The sequence below is a fragment of the Coregonus lavaretus genome, assembly GCF_964263955.1.
Source record: "Coregonus lavaretus genome assembly, chromosome: 3".
In the NCBI taxonomy this organism is placed as follows: Eukaryota; Metazoa; Chordata; class Actinopteri; order Salmoniformes; family Salmonidae; genus Coregonus; species Coregonus lavaretus.
Window position 1 is genome coordinate 20380273 of NC_139990.1, and position 20934 is coordinate 20401206.

At 45.1% G+C, this 20934-nt stretch overlaps 1 protein-coding gene across 1 annotated transcript in view; it reads right to left on the reverse strand.

The window, feature by feature from the left end:
• LOC311114159 (thrombospondin-3b-like) overlaps positions 1–17075 on the reverse strand; it is a gene marked incomplete at both ends in the record, with an annotated part of 45098 nt that extends 28023 nt beyond the window's left edge. The window contains one exon of the mRNA XM_084157159.1: positions 16991–17075. Within this exon, the coding sequence (XP_084013285.1) occupies positions 16991–17075 (85 nt within the window). The remainder of the gene's footprint in view (positions 1–16990) is intronic.
• Positions 17076–20934: the final 3859 nt, after the last annotated feature.

Sequence of the window (20934 nt, forward strand, 5' to 3'; positions counted from 1 at the left end):
AGAGCCAACTCCCCGTACTCATGCAAGGAAGCGTGTGACTGGGCAGGCTCCGTGTTATGCGGAGCTACGTACTGTGCTGCGAGTGTTCCGGCACAGTCCTGTACGTCCTGTGCTAGCACCACGCACGTGTCGTGCGAAGATGGGCATTCAGCCAGGACAGGGTGTGCCGGCTCAACGCTCGTGGTCTCCAGTACGCCTCCTCGGTCCCGTATATCCTGCACCGGTGCTACGTACTGTATCGCCAGTACGCGTGCACAGCCCCGTACGTCCTGTGCTAATGGCTCACACATATTGTGTGGAAGTAGGCATCCAGCCAGGACGGGTTGTGTCAGCTCTCCGCTCCAGACCTCCAGTCCACCTCCACAGTCCGGTACGGCCCGTTCCTGCTCCCCGCACCAAGCCAGTGGTGCGTGTTCCCAGTCCGGCCCGGCCCGTTCCTGCTCCCCGCACCAAGCCAGTGGTGCGTGTTCCCAGTCCGGCCCGGCCCGTTCCTGCTCCCCGCACCAAGCCAGTGGTGCGTGTTCCCAGTCCGGCCCGGCCTGTTCCTGTCCTTCGCACCAAGCCAGTGGTGCGCGTCGCCAGCCCGGTCCGGCCTGTTCCTGCCCCTCGCACCAAGCCAGTGGTGCGCGTCGCCAGCCCGGCCCGGCCTGTTCCTGTCCCTCGCACCAAGCCAGTGGTGTGCGTCGCCAGCCCGGTCCGGCCTGTTCCTGTCCCTCGCACCAAGCCAGTGGTGCGCGTCGCCAGCCCGGTCCGGCCTGTTACTGTCCCTCGCACCAAGCCAGTGGTGCGCGTCGCCAGCCCGCCCTGGCCTGTTCCTGCCCCTCGCACCAAGCCAGTGGTGCGCGTCGCCAGCCCGGTCCGGCCTGTTCCTGCTCCTCGCACCAAGCCAGTGGTGCGTGTGTCAGTCCGGCACGGCCCGTGCCTGTCCCACCGGTGCCTGGTCCGGCACCGGTCAGCTGCTCCACTCCGGAGCCAGAGCAGTCCGCTCCCCCGGTGCCTGATCCAGCTCCGGTTAGCTGCTCCACTCCGGAGCCAGAGTAATCCGCTCCACCGGTGCCTAGTCCAGCTCCGGTCAGCGGCTCCAGTCCGGAGCCTGTGCAGTTCGATCCACCGTCGTCGGGTCCAGCTCCAGTCAGCGGTTCCAGTCCAGACCCAGACGTCAGCCCCTCTCCAGGTTCGGGGTCTCCCACACCAGGGTCCAGACAGGGCTTGGTACTTCGTGGGAGGAAGGAGAGGGGAAGCAGTGCGCCGAGGTCCAGACCAAACCAGGGGCGCAACAGGGAGGTGGAGAGAAAGTGGTGGTCACGCCCGGAGCAGGATCCGCCTCCGAGGCGGAATGCCCACCCGGCCCCTACCCTGTTATGTTTATGTGGCGCGGTCGGAGTCCGCACCTTTGGGGGGGGGGGTACTGTCACGCCCTGACTCTGGGTACGTTTATTTGTTGAGTCAGGGTGTGTATATTCCGTGTTGTGTTGTTTCTATGGTGTAGTATCTGGTATGTCTATTTCTATGTTGGCCGGGGTGGTTCCCAATCAGAGGCAGCTGTCGCTCGTTGTCTCTGATTGGGGACCATACTTAGGCAGCCTTTTGGCACCTGTTAGTTGTGGGATCTTGTTCCGTATAGGTTTGTTGTGTGTACCTTATGACTTCACGTATCGTTTGTTTGTTGTTTTGTCGTGTGTTTATTCGTTTAATAAACATGTACACTTATCACGCTGCGCCTTGGTTCGACCAGTCTTTAAACGATCGTGACAGGGGCAAATACTTTTTCATAGCACTGTATATATTTTTAGGGGTTAGATCAGCTTTAATACTGCAGATAGATTGTAGCTTCCATCAATGTAATTGTCTGCATCATTTCCAATCCCCCATATATATTTTTGTAAATATACAGTACCAGTGAAACGTTTGGACACACCTACTCATTCAATGGTTTTTCTTTATTTTTACTATTTTCTACATTGTAGAATAATAGTGAAGACATCAAAACTATGAAACAACACATATGGAATCATGTAGTAACCAAAAAAGTGTTAAATATATCAAACTATATTTTATATTTGAGATTCTTCAAATAGCCACCCTTTGCCTTGATGACAGCTTTGCACACTCTTGGCACACTATGACCTTTCAAATCACCCAGTAGTGCTAGCTGCAGAGTTAGCTCCAGGTAAATGTTTCACTTCTTCAACTATTCCTGGACCTGCGACCAAAAACAAGCTACATATGGACAGTACCAAAACAAATTATCTAATGATTCGGTCTCTTCGCAACAAAATCTGCAGATCTGGGATGGTTGTATCCCCCATATAAGAATTTTGTATAATAATTGAAATTGAAAAATTCTAAGTTTTGAATCCGGCGTTGTTTTGCGTATCAGTTCATAAACCATGTGCCATGGAATCTGTATATCGAAAATTTCTTCCCAACTATTTTGCAATCTCTCTGTCACAGCTGTCAATTTTTTTATCCTTAAATGAAACTGGTATACTTTTTAATTTATCACAATTTTCTTTAACAAATGTTGGTCTTTAATACAGGGCCAACAGACAGGGAAAGTCTTAAAATGCTTGTAGCCTCATGTGTTGCAAATGTGTGAAGCAAACAAAAACTGAAGTTCTCACGTATAACGTAACAAGTACTGTATATACAAGGCCTAGATAAATGAGATAATTTCCCCTATGAGCGTTTTGCCTGATCTCTTGTGTGTGTGTGTGTGTGTGTGTGTGTGTGTGTGTGTGTGTGTATGAGTGAGAGAGAGGGAGACGAGAGAGAGATGAGAGAGATGACAGATTAGTCTGATAGACATACCAGCCTCTTCTAATCGTTCTCGTCTCACTAGTGGCTGCACATTCAGCAGTCTGCATGACTCTGAAGCCAAAGACATCAGGGGTGCCTCTAACCACCAATTCTCCCCTTGCAGTTGTCCCTCTCCGTATACCTTCCCCCCTTATAATACAGGTCCAAGATTTGTTCAGTCTGAATTATGTTGAATATAGCGACCAACTGCATTCGAACCCAGTTCTCCTGAGCACCAGAAGATTAGCCAACTAAGCTAAAACCTTAAGAAGGAATATAATATCTATTGTTTACAGGAAACTCATTCAACAATTTTAGATGAAGTTGTGTGGAAAAAGGACTGGGGGGGGGTCAAAATATATTCCTCCCATGGGCAAAGAAATTCAAAAGGGGTGATGATATTAATTAACAGTAATTTCTACCCAAATGTGCAAATTGTCCAAACAGATCCTCAAGGTATATGGATGATTTTAAATATGTTTTTGGACCATAAACAGATATGGCTCATTAAACTATACGGTCCAAATAATGATGATCCACACTTCGTTGATAAAATATATAATAATTGATCAACCCTACAAGCAATACAAGACTCTTTTATTATCGTGAGAGATTATAATACTGTTGTAAATACCTTTATGGACCGTAAAGGAAATCACACTACAAACTAGCACCCTCATGCACTTAAGGAAATCACAAATGTCATGGATATATTGGAACTAGTGGATATATGGAGGCTTAAATATCCTGACCTATTGAGATACAGTGGGGAAAAAAAGTATTTAGTCAGCCACCAATTGTGCAAGTTCTCCCACTTAAAAAGGTGAGAGAGGCCTGTAATTTTCATCATAGGTACACATCAACTATGACAGACAAAATGAGAAAAGAAAATCCAGAAAATCACATTGTAGGATTTTTTATGAATTTATTTGCAAATTATGGTGGAAAATAAGTATTTGGTCAATAACAAAAGTTTCTCAATACTTTGTTATATACCCTTTGTTGGCAATGACACAGGTCAAACGTTTTCTGTAAGTCTTCACAAGGTTTTCACACACTGTTGCTGGTATTTTGGCCCTTTCCTCCATGCAGATCTCCTCTAGAGCAGTGATGTTTTGGGGCTGTCGCTGGGCAACACAGACTTTCAACTCCCTCCAAAGATTTTCTATGAGGTTGAGCTCTGGAGACTGGCTAGGCCACTCCAGGACCTTGAAATGCTTCTTACGAAGCCACTCCTTCATTGCCCGGGCGGTGTGTTTGAGATCATTGTCATGCTGAAAGACCCAGCCATGTTTCATCTTCAATGCCCTTGCTGATGGAAGGAGGTTTTCACTCAAAATCTCACGATACATGGCCCCATTCAATCTTTCCTTTACACGGATCAGTCGTCCTGGTCCCTTTGCAGAAAAACAGCCCCAAAGCATGATGTTTCCACCCCCATGCTTCACAGTAGGTATGGTGTTCTTTGGATGCAACTCAGCATTCTTTGTCCTCCAAACACGACGAGTTGAGTTTTTACCAAAAAGTTCTATTTTGGTTTCATCTGACCATATGACATTCTCCCAATCCTCTTCTGGATCATCCAAATGCACTCTAGCAAACTTCAGACGGGCCTGGACATGTACTGGCTTAAGCAGGGGGACACGTCTGGCACTGCAGCATTTGAGTCCCTGGCGGCGTAGTGTGTTACTGATGGTAGGCTTTGTTACTTTGGTCCCAGCTCTCTGCAGGTCATTCACTAGGTCCCCCCTTGTGGTTCTGGGATTTTTGCTCACCGTTCTTGTGATCATTTTGAACCCACGGGGTGAGATCTTGCGTGGAGCCCCAGATCGAGGGAGATTATCAGTGGTCTTGTATGTCTTCCATTTCCTAATAATTGCTCCCACAGTTGATTTCTTCAAACCAAGCTGCTTACCTATTGCAGATTCAGTCTTCCCAGCCTGGTGCAGGTCTACAATTTTGTTTCTGGTGTCCTTTGACAGCTCTTTGGTCTTGGCCATAGTGGAGTTTGGAGTGTGACTGTTTGAGGTTGTGGACAGGTGTCTTTTATACTGATAACATGTTCAAACAGGTGCCATTAATACAGGTAACGAGTGGAGGACAGAGGAGCCTCTTAAAGAAGAAGTTACAGGTCTGTGAGAGCCAGAAATCTTGCTTGTTTGTAGGTGACCAAATACTTATTTTCCACCATAATTTGCAAATAAATTCATTAAAAATCCTACAATGTGATTTTCTGGATTTTTTTTCCTCAATTTGTCTGTCATAGTTGATGTGTACTTATGATGAAAATTACAGGCCTCTCTCATCTTTTTAAGTGGGAGAACTTGCACAATTAGTGGCTGACTAAATACTTTTTTCCCCCACTGTATACATGGCGGAGGCTCAATCAAGCTAGTCGTCTTGATTTCTTTCTTATGTCACTCTCTCTGGCACCAAAATATTAAAAAGTGTTGATACGGGACAGAATGCGGTCGGACCATCACATAATTGGCATATATATTACACCACGTAGGCGAGGATATTGGAAATGTAATCAAAGCCTATTGGATGATAACTTGTTTTTAACTAGGACAGAAGAATTTAACTGACTTTTTCAGACATAACATAGGTACAGAAGATCCCCTTATTTTATGGGACACTTTTAAATGTGTCACGACTTCGGCCGAGGCTGCCTCCCCTCCTTGTTCGGGCAGGCTTCGGCGTTCGTCATCACCGGAGTACTACCCACTGCCGCCCCAATCATCATCACAATTGTCTTGTCTTGTTATCACATACACCTGGTTCTAATCCCCTAATTAGTCTGTGTATAAGTGTTCCCTCGGCCCCCTTGTCCTTTTGGGTGATTGTTTATTGTGGAGGTTAGTGAAGCTTGGTGGAGCTCATGTATTTTGTATCATCGGGAGTATTTCCCGTGTGCCTTGTATTTTCCAGTGCACTGCATTTCTGCGTAACCCTCCTGCGCCTGACTCCTTCAACACCACCTCATCACAAAATGTGCCTTTAGAGGCCAGTACTCATCTCTAAAACAAAAGCAATTTAGGTCAAAAGAGTCCATATTAACAAAGGAAATGGAAGGACTAACAGAACAGATAGATAGCAATAAAAACTGTACCATAGAGGCTCAGAATAAGTTGTGGAGGAACTTATTCAAGAAATATCAAGTGTAATATATTATTAAAAATCATCCGGATCCCTCCTTAGCATTCATAGTAGAGGTGGACGCGTCCGAGGCTGGGATTGGAGCTGTGCTGTCTCAGCGCTCGGGTACGCCACCTCTACGAAACTATGATGTGGGGGACTGGGAGCTGTTAGCTGTTGTCAAGGCTCTGAAGGCGTGGAGACATTGGCTTGAGGGGGCTAAACACCCTTTCCTCATTTGGACTGACCACCGCAATCTGGAGTACATCCGGGCGGCGAGGAGACTGAACCCTCGCCAGACAAGGTGGGCCATGTTTTTCACCTGTTTTGTTTTCACCCTATCCTACAGACCAGGTTCCCAGAACGCTAAGGCAGACGCTCTGTCCCGGATGTATGACACAGAGGAGCGGTCCACGGATCCCACTCCCATACTTCCGGCTTCTTGCCTGGTGGCACCCAGTGTCCAGTTGGTCGTCTGTATGTTCCGTTGGATGTCCGCGATCGATTGGTCTGTTGGGCTCACACGTCACCCTCCTCTGGCATCGGTCGGACAGTGCACTGTCTTAGTGGGAAGTACTGGTGGCCCACTTTAGCTAAGGACGTGAGGGTTTATGTTTCCTCCTGCTCGGTGTGCGCTCAGTGCAAGGCACCTAGACACCTGCCCAGAGGGAAATTACAACCCCTACCCGTTCCACAACGGCCGTGGTCACACCTATCGGTGGACTTCGTGACGGATCTTCCTCCGTCACAAGGTAACACCACGATCCTGGTCATTGTGGATCGGTTTTCTAAGTCCTGCCGTCTCCTTCCTTTGCCCGGTCTCCCTACGGCCCTACAGACTTTGGAGGCCGTGTTTACCCATGTCTTCCGGCACTATGGGGTGCCTGAGGATATAGTGTCTGATCGGGGTCCCCAGTTCACATCGAGGGTCTGGAGGGCGTTCATGGAACGTCTGGGGGTCTCGGTCAGCCTGACCTCACGTTTTCACCCCGAGAGTAATGGGCAGGTGGAGAGAGTTAACCAGGATGTGGGTAGGTTTCTGCGGTCCTATTGCCAGGAACGGCCGGGGGAGTGGGCGGCTTTCATCCCCTGGGCAGAGATGGCCCAAAACTCCCTCCGCCACTCCTCCACTAACATGTCTCCATTTCATTGTGTACTAGGGTATCAGCCGGTCCTGGCACCGTGGAATCAGAGCGAGATCGAGGCACCTGCAGTGGATGAATGGTTTCGGCACTCGGAGGAGACCTGGGATGCTGCCCAGGTGTGCCTGCAATGGGCCATCAGGTGACAGAAGGCGAGCACCGACCGCCACCGCAGTGAGGCCCCGGTGTATGCACCGGGGGACCGGGTCTGGCTCTGGACCTGAAACATGCCCCTTCGCCTGCCCTGCCGGAAGCTGGGTCCATGGTTTGTGGGGCCATTTAAAGTCCTGAGGAGACTGAACGAGGTTTGTTATAGGTTACAGCTCCCCCCTGATTACTGTATTAACCCCTCGTTCTATGTGTCCCTCCTCAGGCCGGTGGTGGCTGGTCCGCTCCAGCAGTCTGAGGTACGGGAGGTTCCTTCGCCCCCGCTGGACATCGAGGGGGCCCCGGCGTATACTGTGCGAGCCATCATGGACTCTAGGCGTTGGGCGAGGGGCCTTCCGTACCTCGTGGAGTGGGAGGGGTACGGTCCGGAGGAGAGATGCTGGGTGCTGGTGGAGGACATCCTGGACCCTTCCTTACTGCAGGAGTTTCACCGTCTCCACCCGGATCGTCCTGCGTCTTGTCCTCCGGGTCATCCCCGAGGCCGGGTTCGGCACGCTGCTGGAGCCACGCGTCAAGGGGGGTGTACTGTCACGACTTCCGCCGAAGTTGGTGCCTCTCCTTGTGCCTCTCCTATGTTGTTTTGTCTTGATTGTACACACCTGGTTCCCATCACGTTATGATTATTTCCCTTTTTAACCCTCTGCTTCCCTCATGGTTTTGTGCGTGATTGTTCTTTGTTTGGTGTTATGTACTGCTGTGAGCATTTGTATTTCCCTGCGTGGAAATTAGATGTATTCCTTTTCCGAGTAAAGTTCGTTATTTACTCAGTTCTGTGTCCTGCGCCTGACTCCGTCCTCCCGCTGCACACTGACACCTGACACTTTAAGCATATGTTTTCGTTTCAGTCTCCTCCATCTCCACTAACCGAAGCTAATTGAATGGATGTTTTTCCTATTAATAATGTTAAATTAACCGGTGTACAGAAAGACTCATGTGAAGGAGGAACTTCTTGATGCAATTAAAGCCTTTAAGTCTGGGAAAATTCCAGGGCTAGATGGCATACCAGTGGAGGTATTTGATATATTCAGAGGACCGTTATTAGCATGTTTTAACCACTCCTATTTAAATTGTAGATTGTAAGACACTCAACAAGAAGGTCTGATTGAATTATTACTGAAACAGGATCCAAGTGGTAAATATAACAAATTGGAGGCCCCTTACACTTCAGTGTTGTGATGCAAACATTTCTAGCGAAATGCTTAGCACATAGAATTAAAAAGGTATTGTCGGATATTATTAATCCTAATCAGACAGGTTTTTAACATGGACAATACATTGGAGATAATATAAGACAAGTACTGGAAACTATAGAACAGAACACTATGAGAAACCTGGGAAACCAGGCCTGGTATTCATAGCTGACTTTGAAAAGGCCTTTGATAAAGTATGACTGGAGTTTATTTATAAATGCCTGGAAAAAATGACAGCTGTGCCATATAGATCGCAAAATAGTTGGGAAGAGATTTTGCGATGTACCGATTCCATGGCACATGGTTTATGAACTGATATTTCAATTTAGGAGAATCTATTATAAAATGGGTTAAAGTTATGTATCGTAACCCTCTGTGTAAAATAGTAAATAATGTCTACTTCTCAGAAAGTTTTAAACTGTTGAGGAGTAAAACAAGGTTGTCCACTATCAGAAAAGAAATGTTCATTACTTTTGTGAAGCATTACATCGCAGTTGAAAAATATATGGCAAATAGAAATCCAATACAAATGGTGTTAAGAGACAGATGGGAGGGGTTGAATGGAGTTGAAGGGTGTGACTAATAACAACAAGATAAATGTAAAATATAATGTGTCTGTAAAATGTATATAGGTTCAGAACATTTGTGAAACAGCACAGTTAAAAATATATGGCAAATAGAAACCAAACTGGATGGACATCAGAAATAGATGGGAGAGGTTGAGGGTAGCGGAAGGACAGGACTAAAAACAAACAAAATATAACTATTGTAAAATAGTGTCCGTAAAATGTATATAGTGTGTATAAGCTGGAAGTAGAAGCCTAAGTGTTGTCGTTCATTAGTTTACTCCAATTATGGGAGGGGTGGTAGGGTTAGCAGAAAATAATGAAGGAAAATATATTTTAAAAATAATATATATATATATATACAAACACACTACCGGTCAAAAGTTTTAGAACACCTACTCAATCAAGGGTTTTTCTTTATTTTTACTATTTTCCACATTGTAGAATAATAGTGAAGACATCAAAACTATGACATAACACATATGGAATCATGTAGTAACCAAAAAAGTGTTAAACAAATCAAAATATATTATATATATGAGATTTTTCAAATATCCACCCTTTTCCTTGATGACAGCTTTGCACACTCTTGGCATTCTCTCAACTAGCTTCATGAGGTAGTCACCTGGAATGCATTTCAATTAAGAGGTGTGCCTTCTTAGAAGTTAATTTGTGGAATTTCTTTCCTTCTTGATGCGTTTGAGCCAATCAGTTGTGTTGTGACAAGGTAGTGGGGTATACAGAAGATAGCCCTATTTGGTAAAAGAGCAAGTCCATATCATGGCAAGAACATCTCAAATAAGCAAAGAGAAATGACAGTCCATCATTACTTTAAGACATAAAGGTCAATCAATACGGAACATTTCAAGAACTTTGAAAGTTTCTTCAAGTGCAGTTGTAAAAACCATCAAGCACTATGATGAAACTGGCTCTCATGAGGACTGCCACAAGAAAGGAAAACCAAGGGTTACCTCTGCTACAGAGGATAAGTTCATTAAACTGCACCTCAAATTGCAGCCCAAATAAATGCTTCACATTGTTCAAGTAACAGACACATCTCAACATCAACTGTTCAGAGGAGACTGTGTGAATCAGTCCTTCATGGTCGAATTGCAGCAAAGAAACCACTACTAATGGACACCAATAATAAGAAGAGACTTGCTTGGGCCAAGAAACACGAGCAATGGACAATAGACCGGTAGAAATGTGTCCTTTGGTCTGGAGTCCAAATTGGAGATTATTGGTTCCAACCGCCGTGTCATTGTGAGAAGCGGTGTGGGTGAACGGATGATCTCCGCATGTGTATTTCCTACCGTAAAGCATGGAGGAGGAGGTGTTATGGTGTGGGGGTGCTGGTTGCTGGTGACACTGTCTGTGATTTATTTAGAATTCAAGGCACACTTAACCAGCATGGCTACCACAGCATTCTGCAGCAATACGCCATCCCATCTGGTTTGGGTTTAGTGGGACTATAATTTGTTTTTCAACAGGACAATGACCCAACACACCTCCAGTCTATTTGACCAATAAGGAGAGTGATGGAGTGCTGCATCAGATTACCTGGCCTCCACAATCCCCTGACCTCGACCAAATTGAGATGGTTTGGGATGAGTCGGACCGCAGAGTGAAGGGAAAGCAGCCAACAAGTGCTCAACATATGTGGGAACTCCTTCAAGCTGGCTCCCAGGTGTCTTTTATACAGGTAACGAGCTGAGATTAGGAGCACACTCTTAAAGGGAGTGCTCCTAATCTCAGCTTGTTACCTGTATAAAAGACACCTGTCCACAGAAGCAATCAATCAATCAGAATCCAAACTCTCCACCATGGCCAAGACCAAAGAGCTCTCCAAGGATGTCAGGGACAAGATTGTAGACCTACACAAGGCTGGAATGGGCTACAAGACCATCGCCAAGCAGCTTGGTGAGAAGGTGACAACAGTTGGTGCGACTATTCGTAAATGGAAGAAACACAAAAGAACTGTCAATCTCCCTCTGCCTGGGGCTCCATGCAAGATATCACCTCGTGGAGTTGCAATGATCATGAGAACGGTGAGGAATCAGCCCAGAACTACACGGGAGGATCTTGTCAATGATCTCAAGGCAGCTGGGACCATAGTCACCAAGAAAACAATTGGTAACACACTACGCCGTGAAGGACTGAAATCCTGCAGCGCCCGCAAGGTCCCCCTGCTCAAGAAAGCACATATACAGGGCCGTCTGAAGTTTGCCAATGAACATCTGAATGATTCAGAGGAGAACTGGGTGAAAGTGTTGTGGTCAGATGAGACCAGAATCGAGCTCTTTGGCATCAACTCAACTCGCCGTGTTTGGAGGAGGAGGAATGCTGCCTATGACCCCAAGAACACCATCCCCACCGTCAAACATGGAGGTGGAAACATTATGCTTTGGGGGTGTTTTTCTGCTAAGGGGACAGGACAACTTCACCGCATCAAAGGGATGATGGACGGGGCCATGTAGCATCAAATCTTGGGTGAGAACCTCCTTCCCTCAGCCAGGGCATTGAAAATGGGTCGTGGATGGGTATTCCAGCATGACAATGACCCAAAACACACGGCCAAGGCAACAAAGGAGTGGCTCAAGAAGAGGCACAATAAGGTCCTGGAGTGGCCTAGCCAGTCTCCAGACCTTAATCCCATAGAAAATCTGTGGAGGGAGCTGAAGGTTCGAGTTGCCAAACGTCAGCCTCAAAACCTTAATGACTTGGAGAAGATCTGCAAAAAGGAGTGGAACAAAATCCCTCCTGAGATGTGTGCAAACCTGGTGGCCAACTACAAGAAACGTCTGACGTCTGTGATTGCCAACAAGGGTTTTGCCACCAAGTACTAAGTCATGTTTTGCAGAGGGGTCAAATACTTATTTCCCTCATTAAAATGCAAATCAATTTATAACATTTTTGACATGCGATTTTCTGGATTTTTTGTTGTTATTCTGTCTCTCACTGTTTAAATAAACCTACCATTAAAGTTATAGACTGATCATGTCTTTGTCAGTGGGCAAACGTACAAAATCAGCAGGGGATCAAATACTTTTTTCCCTCACTCTATATATATATATACAGTACCAGTCAAAAGTTTGGATTCAAAGCAAGGTGTATATAATCCCTTGATTGCTGATGCTATGTATTGGCCAGTCGACGATATTAGCACTCCTCAGAAGAAGTAGTCCTCATTTTATTTATTTTCATATTCATTTTAGGAATTCATGGAATTCAATTTCAATTAAATGTTTCAAAGACAAATTGTAGTGGGGGCAGTAACATTTAAACTTTCAAACACTTATACTTTGATATATTTTTGTATCTTTATGTTTAGCTCACATAATATACAGTGCATTCGGAAAGTTTTCAGACCCCTTCACTTTTTTCACATTTTGTTATGTTACAGCCTTATTCTAAAATGTATTTTTTTTTTTTTAAGAGAGAATAATATTCCTCCTCAATCTACGCACAATACCCCATATTGACAAAGCGAAAACAGGTTTGTAGACATTTTTGCAAATGTACAAAAGTTAAAACAGTAATACCTTATTTACATAAGTATTCAAACCCTTTGCTACAAGACTCGAAATTGAGCTCAGGTGCATCCTGTTTCCATTGATCATCTTTGAGATGTTTCTGCAACTTGATTGGAGTCCACCTGTGGTAAATTCAATTGACTGGACATGATTTGGAAAGGCATGCACCTGTCTATATAAGGTCCTATAGTTGACAGTGCATGTCAGAGCAAAAAACCAAGCCATGAGATCGAAACGTACGACCCTGCTTTACACAGGAAGCGGCACAGGTCCTAATCCAGGCACTTGTCATCTCCCGTCTGGATTACTGCAACTCGCTGTTGGCTGGGCTCCCTGCCTGTGTCATTAAACCCCTACAACTCATCCAGAATGCCGCAGCCCGTCTGGTGTTCAACCTTCCCAAGTTCTCTCACGTCACCCCGCTCCTCCGCACACTCCACTGGCTTCCAGTTGAAGCTCGCATCTGCTACAAGACCATGGTGCTTGCCTACGGAGCTGTGAGGGGAACGGCACCTCCGTACCTTCAGGCTCTGATCAGTCCCCCCCCCAAACGAGGGCACTGCGTTCATCCACCTCTGGCCTGCTGGCTCCCCTACCTCTGCGGAAGCATAGTTCCCGCTCAGCCCAGTCAAAACTGTTCGCTGCTCTGGCACCCCAATGGTGGAACAAGCTCCCTCACGACGCCAGGACAGCGGAGTCACTCACCACCTTCCGGAGACATTTGAAACCCCACCTCTTTAAGGAATACCTGGGATAGGATAAAGTAATCCTTCTACCCCCCCCCCCCCCTTTACTCCAACCCCCCCCCCCAAAAAAAAAAAAAACATTGTAAATCCCACTGGCTATAAGGTGAATGCACCTATTTGTAAGTCGCTCTGGATAAGAGCGTCTGCTAAATGACGTAAATGTAAAATCGAAAGAATTGTCCGTAGAGCTCTGAGACAGGATTGTGTCGAGGCACAGATCTGGGGAAGGGTACCCAAAAATGTCTGCAAGAACACAGTGGCCTCCATCATTCTTAAATCGAAGAAGTTTGGAACCCCCAAGACTCTTCCTAGAGCTGGCCGCCCAGCCCAGCTAATCAATTGGGGGAGAAGGGCCTTGGTCAGGGAGATGACCAAGAACCCGATGGTCACTCTGACAGAGCTCCAGAGTTCCTCTGTGGAGATGGGAGAACCTTCCAGAAGGACAACCATCTCTGCAGCACTCCACCAATCAGGCCTTTATGGTAAGGTGGCCAGACAGATGCCGCTTATCTGTAAAAGGCACATAACAGCCCGCTTGGAGTTTGCCAAAATGCACCTAAAGGACTCTCAGACCATGAGAAACAAGATTTTCTGGTCTGATGAAACCAAGATTGAACTCTTTGGCCTGAATGCCAAGCGTCATGTCTGGAGGAAACCAGGCACTGCTCATCACCTGGCCAATACCATCCCTACGGTGAAGCATGGTGGTGGCAGCATCATGCTGTGGTGATATTTTTCAGCAGACTAGTCAGGATCGAGGGAAAGATGAACGGAGCAAAGTATAGAGAGATCCTTGATGAAAACCTGCTCCAGAGCGCTCAGGACCTCAGACTGGGGCTAAGGTTCACCTTCCAACAGGACAACAACACTGAGCACACTTCCAAGACAACGCAGGAGTGGCTTCGGGACAAGTCTCTGAATGTCCTTGAGTGGCCCAGCCAGAGCCCGGACTTGAACCTGATCGAACATCTCTGGAGAGACCTGAAAATAGCTGTGCAGCAATGCTCCCCATCCAACCTGACAGAGCTTGAGAGGATCTGCAGAGAAGAACGGGAGAAACTCCCCAAATACAGGTGTGCCAAGCTTGTAGAGTTATACCCAAGAAGACTCAAGGATGTAATCGCTGCCAAAGGTGCTTCAACAGAGTACTGAGTAAAGGGTCTGAATACTTATGTGATATTTCCGTTTTTTTGCCCCAAAAAATGTAAGAACCAATTCAATAAATTGTAGAATAAGTTATTATTATTAAATTATTATTATTATTATTATTATTATAGAATAAGGCTGTAACGTAACAAAATGTGGAAAAAGTGAAGGGGTCTAAATACTTTCAGAATGCACTGTAATTTTAAAGTATGCATTAAGATGTCTGTAATATAATAAACGTGCCAAAAACAAATGTAGACATTAAGAAATCCATTTCTATAGCTTCCAAAATATTTTATACAATGGTGGGAGAGTGCCAAGCTGGAGGCACGGTGGCTTCAAAACAGTGCCCCCTTTCAGTCATCTAATGTGTATATAAATCATTGGTTGGAACCTAGTTAGTCACATCAGCACCCCAGGCATCCCATAGCATCTTATTCCATTGTCACACAATGCTACCTCTTGATGGTCACCTTCGCTGTCAATACATTTTTCTCACTTTCTACCTTGGTCTCTTCCCCATCTCAACTGCTCCGTTGCTTGTTGTTTAGTTCTACTCTGTCCCCTTTTTCCTTTCTTTGTTGATCTTTCTCCAAGTCCTTACCCTCATCTCACACTCATTCTCTCTCCTCTCTTCAGTCTTCTCCCATTCTCTCTCACTTCACAGATATTCACTCTGACACATCTGAAAGTCAAAGCTGCAAGCATTGAAGGGGGTAGAGATCAACATTATTGGAGGTTCCCTGCTGAATTAGTCCTGGCTTGCAAAAACAAGGCTCTCTGCATTTGATATCCCCCCCCCCCCCCCCCCCCCCTAGTCAATGGCTTTTTTTTAATCACCCTTCATTGTATGATCCATACCAAAATGTATCTTTCTGGACACCCTCTTCATTCCTCTATCCCCAACTTTAAGAACACTGTTAAATCACTGCTATTGAGTGGGGTGGGCTTGATCAGTAGACCAGAACACTGAGCACTGCAGATAGAAATGCACCGTATAGAACAGATTCTCAATTGTATAGGTGAAGAGTGAGTCCAGTCTATATAGAGTGAGTCTAGTCTATACCTACCATTTCTAGCTGCACCATTCTGAATGTTCAGTCCCACTGAAAGCAGCCCTAGTGAATGGAAAGGCAGAGCAGCAATGACCCTAAGGGTTAAGAATTTGTGAGGTGGTCCTTCTCTTTAAAAGGACTGTTGTATGGGCCAGTACCCATTTGTAATCAGTGTGATGGACATGTGTAATTACAATATCTCAACTATCTCCTCGCTCTCCCTGGATCATAGTTGACGTGCACACATACACACACCTTGAGCTGACAGCCATTCGATCGCTGCATCATCATTGTGGGCAGGTCCCTGTGAAAAACGACGGATGCCCATCATCTGTTGTTTGGCTCCATTGCACCTTATGGTTCAGCAACCACCTACTAGTGGGAGGCGGACCCGTGTGGTCCTCTGTAGCTCAATTGGTAGAGCATGGCGCTTGTAACGCCAGGGTAGGGGGTTCGATCCCCGTGACCACCCATACGTAAAAATTTATGCACACATGACTGTAAGTCGCTTTGGATAAAAGCATCTGCTAAATGGCATATTATTATTATGAGTGTTTATTGTTTACATCATTTAGCAGACGCTCTTATCCAGAGCGACTTTCAGTTAGTGAGTGCATTCATTTTCATACTGGCCCCCCCTGGGAAACGAACCCACAACCCTGGCTTTGCAAGCATCATGCCCTACCAACTGAGCTACAGGGGACTATCACTGGTGGAATCTTAATGCTATCTCAAACTGCACTTAGCGAGACATCTGGTCATCTCTATTGTCTTGTATAGAGACAGCAGCCATTGTTTCCAAAATTAAGTAAAAAAAAAAAAATTGCCTATAGCTGTTTACCATTTCAAGTTTAGGAGCTCATAATAAAGCAAATATATGCTTTATATGTGTCACCTTGCATTCGAAAAGTATTCAGCCTTATTCTAAAACTGATTAAATTGTTAGATTTAACAGTGTGTAGATTGATGAGGAAAAAAATTAATCTCATCCATTTTAGAATAAGGCTGTAAGGTCACAAAATGTGGAAAAGTCAAGGGGTCTGAATACATTCCGAATGCACTGTATTATTCAGATGACATTGCAATGTAAAATGATAGAGATTATGTAGTACGCAAATAGCAACTGTGGCGTTTTTGTGGTGTAGTCCTTCAATTTGCATGACCCCTAATATTGAACGAGGTGATGAGCGATTGCAAGCAGTGCAGAAGATCGCATATTTCGCGTTTGGCACAGAAGTGTCCATTTGTTTTTTTTATACACTCGAGTCTATAATTGGGTAAATTGGACGTAGCCTAATCAGAATCCCTCAACACCGCTTTCATTCAAAATTCAAGTGAATTTCATAGGAATTACAATAGTAATCATTAGCCTTTTCACAATTGAATTATTTTACAGAAGTTGTGGCACACAGTCAGTGAAGGATGCAGAGGGGCTTCACTTACATCGCAATGAAAACTAACATCAGAATACTACTTTGTCAAAGCATGCGTTATATTTTTTAATTACCTTGCATTTCTGAAGCCCCGCTGAAGCCCAAGAGAAGCGCCGCGCTAGCAAGCAGCAAACTTAGCATAAGCCTCCCCATATCCATCCTCAAGGCACAACGTTTAGGAACGTTCCCCAAATAACCTAATGTCTAACTTTTCAACTGTGCCTCCACCGAAAAAAAAAAAAACGTGTGTGAAGACTTCTCGACCGGCACGCTGACCAGCGCCTATGGGGTTGTCAAGGAGTTTTGGCTCACACAGTAGCACTCTCAGCGCGCCAGGCAGAAGAATGCTTCGGGGTGAAGGTGAAAGATGTCAGCGGGTCTCGCTCGTGATCCGCGCAACTTTCCTCATCTCCCAAATGAGAAACATGAGTTGGGCTGCGAGCTACTACAGACAGTGACAGGGCAAGATAACGATGCTTGTCAATCAAATGAAAAGTTTTACATGTATCTGTGCGCTCGTTGTCTCCAGCTTGCATAGCCTAATGATAAACAGAAAATTATTCACACGAAATGAAAAAATAAGACTGCTTACTGTACATGACTGCAATCACACTGCATTTTTTTATTATGGTGCAATGAGTCAGTTTCATTTGTGTGCATAAGATGTGTATCATTCCCTTACAAAAAAAGATTGCAGTTTTGAAACTGCAGTAATAGTGCAGTAACTGCAGTCGACTGTGGTATTTTGGACTCAGTAATTACAGCATACTGCAGTTATACTGCACTCTAACTGCAGTTATACTGCACTGTACTGCAGTTATACTGCACTGTACTACAATATTTGTTTTGTAAGGGTTGAGCTCTCCTAAATAAGGGATATTCATTTAACAATAGCACAATTTTATAAAAAAAAATAATCCCACAGGATCGATTTGACAATCCTACTAAACCAGGGCCAACAGCCAAACCTGACCCGTGACAACATTTCGTATGACCTGCCAGCGGCTTCCAGAATTATCTTATGTATTTATGAACACTTGTTTTCTTGTCTTTTGGCCCAAGTACCACTGTTGAGATTATGTCATGGCTTTGGGCTTGTGCCTTCAAGTTGTACTTTTATTTTCAAAAAAATAAAGTAGTTGTATATTGATTATTGATTCTTGAGAGACTGTTTAAACTAAAGTACAGTTAGTGTGATTGATCTAATCCATATGTTATCTCTCATTGGCAATGTTTTGGCCTGCATTGTACAAAATGGCAACACAGACAGGTCAAAAGGTTAATGTAGAGACAAAACATATGGTGAAAATAATATCCCCCTCCTCGTAGTTGTTGCCTCAAATGTAGCTCATCATAGAAGACACAAACATTGTTGTCAGTTGGAGCCATTTATCAGCATATTACTGAGTGTGTATGTATTTCACTGTTTATATGCTTCAGTTCAACCCCAGAATGGCAAGAACCAGGGCTTGTTCAGGAGAGTGTAACGTAACATAACATTCAGATATAAATGTTTTGTGGAGACAATATATGATTGTCTGCCATACGCAGTGGTCTAAGGCACTGCATCGCAGTGCTAACTGTGCCACTAGAGATCCTGGTTCGAATCCAGGCTCTGTCGCAGCCGGCCGCGACGGGAGACTCATGGGTGGCGCACAATTGGCCCAGCGTCGTCCAGGGTAGGGGAGGGAATGGCCGGCAGGGATGTAGCTCAGTTGATAGAGCATGGTGTTTGCAACGCCAGGGTTGTGGGTTCGATTCCCACGGGGGGCCAGTATAAAAAAATAAAAATAAAAAATAAAAATGTATTCACTAACTGTAAGTCGCTCTGGATAAGAGCGTCTGCTAAATGACTAAAATGTAAATGTAGAGTAACGGATTGTGTCTGATGCTCTATTTATTACGTTTGTACACTACATGGCCAAAGGTATGTGGACAACTGCTCGTCGAACATCTCATTCCAAAATCATGGGCATTAATATAGAGTTGGTCCCCCCTTTGCCTTCACTCTTCTGGGAAGGCTTTCCACTAGATGTTGGAACATTGCTGCGGGGACTTGCTTTCATTCAGCCACAAGAGCATTAGTGAGGTCGGGCACTGATGTTGGGTGATTAGGCCTGGCTTGCAGTCAGCGTTCCAATTCCTCCCAAAGGTGTTCGATGGGGTTGAGGTCAGGGCTCTGTGCAGGCCAGTCAAGTTCTTCCACACCGACCTTGACAAACCATTTCTGTACGGACCTCGCTATGTGCATGGGGGCATGGTCATGCTGAAACAGGAAAGGGCATTCCCCAAACTGTTGCCACAAAGTTGGAAGCACAGAATTGTCTAGAATGTCATTGTATGCTGTAGCGTTAAGATTCCCCTTCACTGGAACTAAGGAGCCTGAACCATGAATAACAGCCCCAGACCATTATTCCTCCTCCACCAAACTTTACAGATGGCACTATACATTGCGGAAGGTAGAGCTCTCCTGGCATCCGCCAAACACAGATTCATCCGTCGGACTACCAGATGGTGAAGCGTGATTCATCACTCCAGAGAACACGTTTCCACTGCTCCAAAGTCCAATGGCAGCGAGCTTTACACCACTCCAGCTGACACTTGGCATTGTACATGGTGATCTTAGGCTTGTGTGCGGCTGCTCGGCCATGGAAACCCATTTCATGAAGCTCCCGATGAACAGTTCTTGTGCTGACGTTGCTTCCAGAGGCAGTTTGGAACTCGGTAGTGAGTGCTGCAATCGAGGACAGACGATATTTACGAGCTACGCGCTTCAGCGGTCCTGTTCTGTGAGCTTGTGTGGCCTACCACTTAGCGGCTGAGCAGTTGTTGCTCCTAGACGTTTCCACTTCACAAGAACAGCACTTACAGTTGACCAGGACAGCTCTAGCAGGGCAGAAATCTTACGAATTGACTTGTTGGAAAGGTGGCATTCTGAGCTCTTCAGTCAGGCCATTCTACTGCCAATGTTTGTCTATGGAGATTGCAAGGCTGTGTGCTCGATTTTATACACCTGTCAGCAATGGGTGTGGCTGAAATAGCCAAATCCACTAATTTGAAGGGTGTCCACATACTTTTGTAGTGTAGTGTATCTACAATAGATGCGTAAAAAAGTTCAATTGATCTAACAATGCGAATATTCATCAAATCCGTCATGATTTATGTATTGTAACAGGCCCACAACATGAATATTAAAGTCAGATTTGGATATATTTGGCTGTTTTCTCTGCATAACATTTAGAAGTAGTCCCTTTTCAGTTTAGAAGAAGTGACTGCTAAATGCTAACTCCCGTTCATTATAAGCTGGTAGCATAGCTAGCATAAAGAAATCGGTGGTGGAATTCAAAGTCGTTTTTTAACTTTAATGCAGTTGTTTGGTCATGATGACAAACATATATTAGGGTTAACATCCATACAAGCATTATACTCCGATTTTTACCTCAACATAGTGTGAAATACCATAAACAATATCCTAAATGTAGGCTAATTTTGCTGGGGGGCAATGAGGAGATTCGGGATCTTTACCCCACGGTATCTTTCCCATGGCATTTCCATTGTTTTGATGAGTTCCATTGACCTCTTTACTGCATCTATGTTCTGTACGTTTCATGCCACTGACAACACCCCACACACCAGGATACAAAATGGTAGGACAGAAAGGAGAATTCTGACAAGCAATAATAGAGTGTTGAGTGGTAAAGAAACATGGGTGCCACAAAAGAGCATACATTTAACGCTACTCCGTCCAAATCACAGGAAAGGAAGAGGGACAGCATTCTGTTCCACTCAGTGCTATTCCATCTTACAGTCTACTGGTTAATTGCATAGGGCTGGGAAGCAGAGCTGTACAGAATCATTATTTCCCAAAACCAAACCATATGCATGTTTTAATGTCACCTTTCTTTGGGTGATCGATAAAAATAATACTCAGTTCATGAGGCAAACTATAAATAATGTTTTTTTCCCTTCTCTATTGTGACAGAAACATTCTCTGTGTTACCCTAAAGTCCCCTTGGAA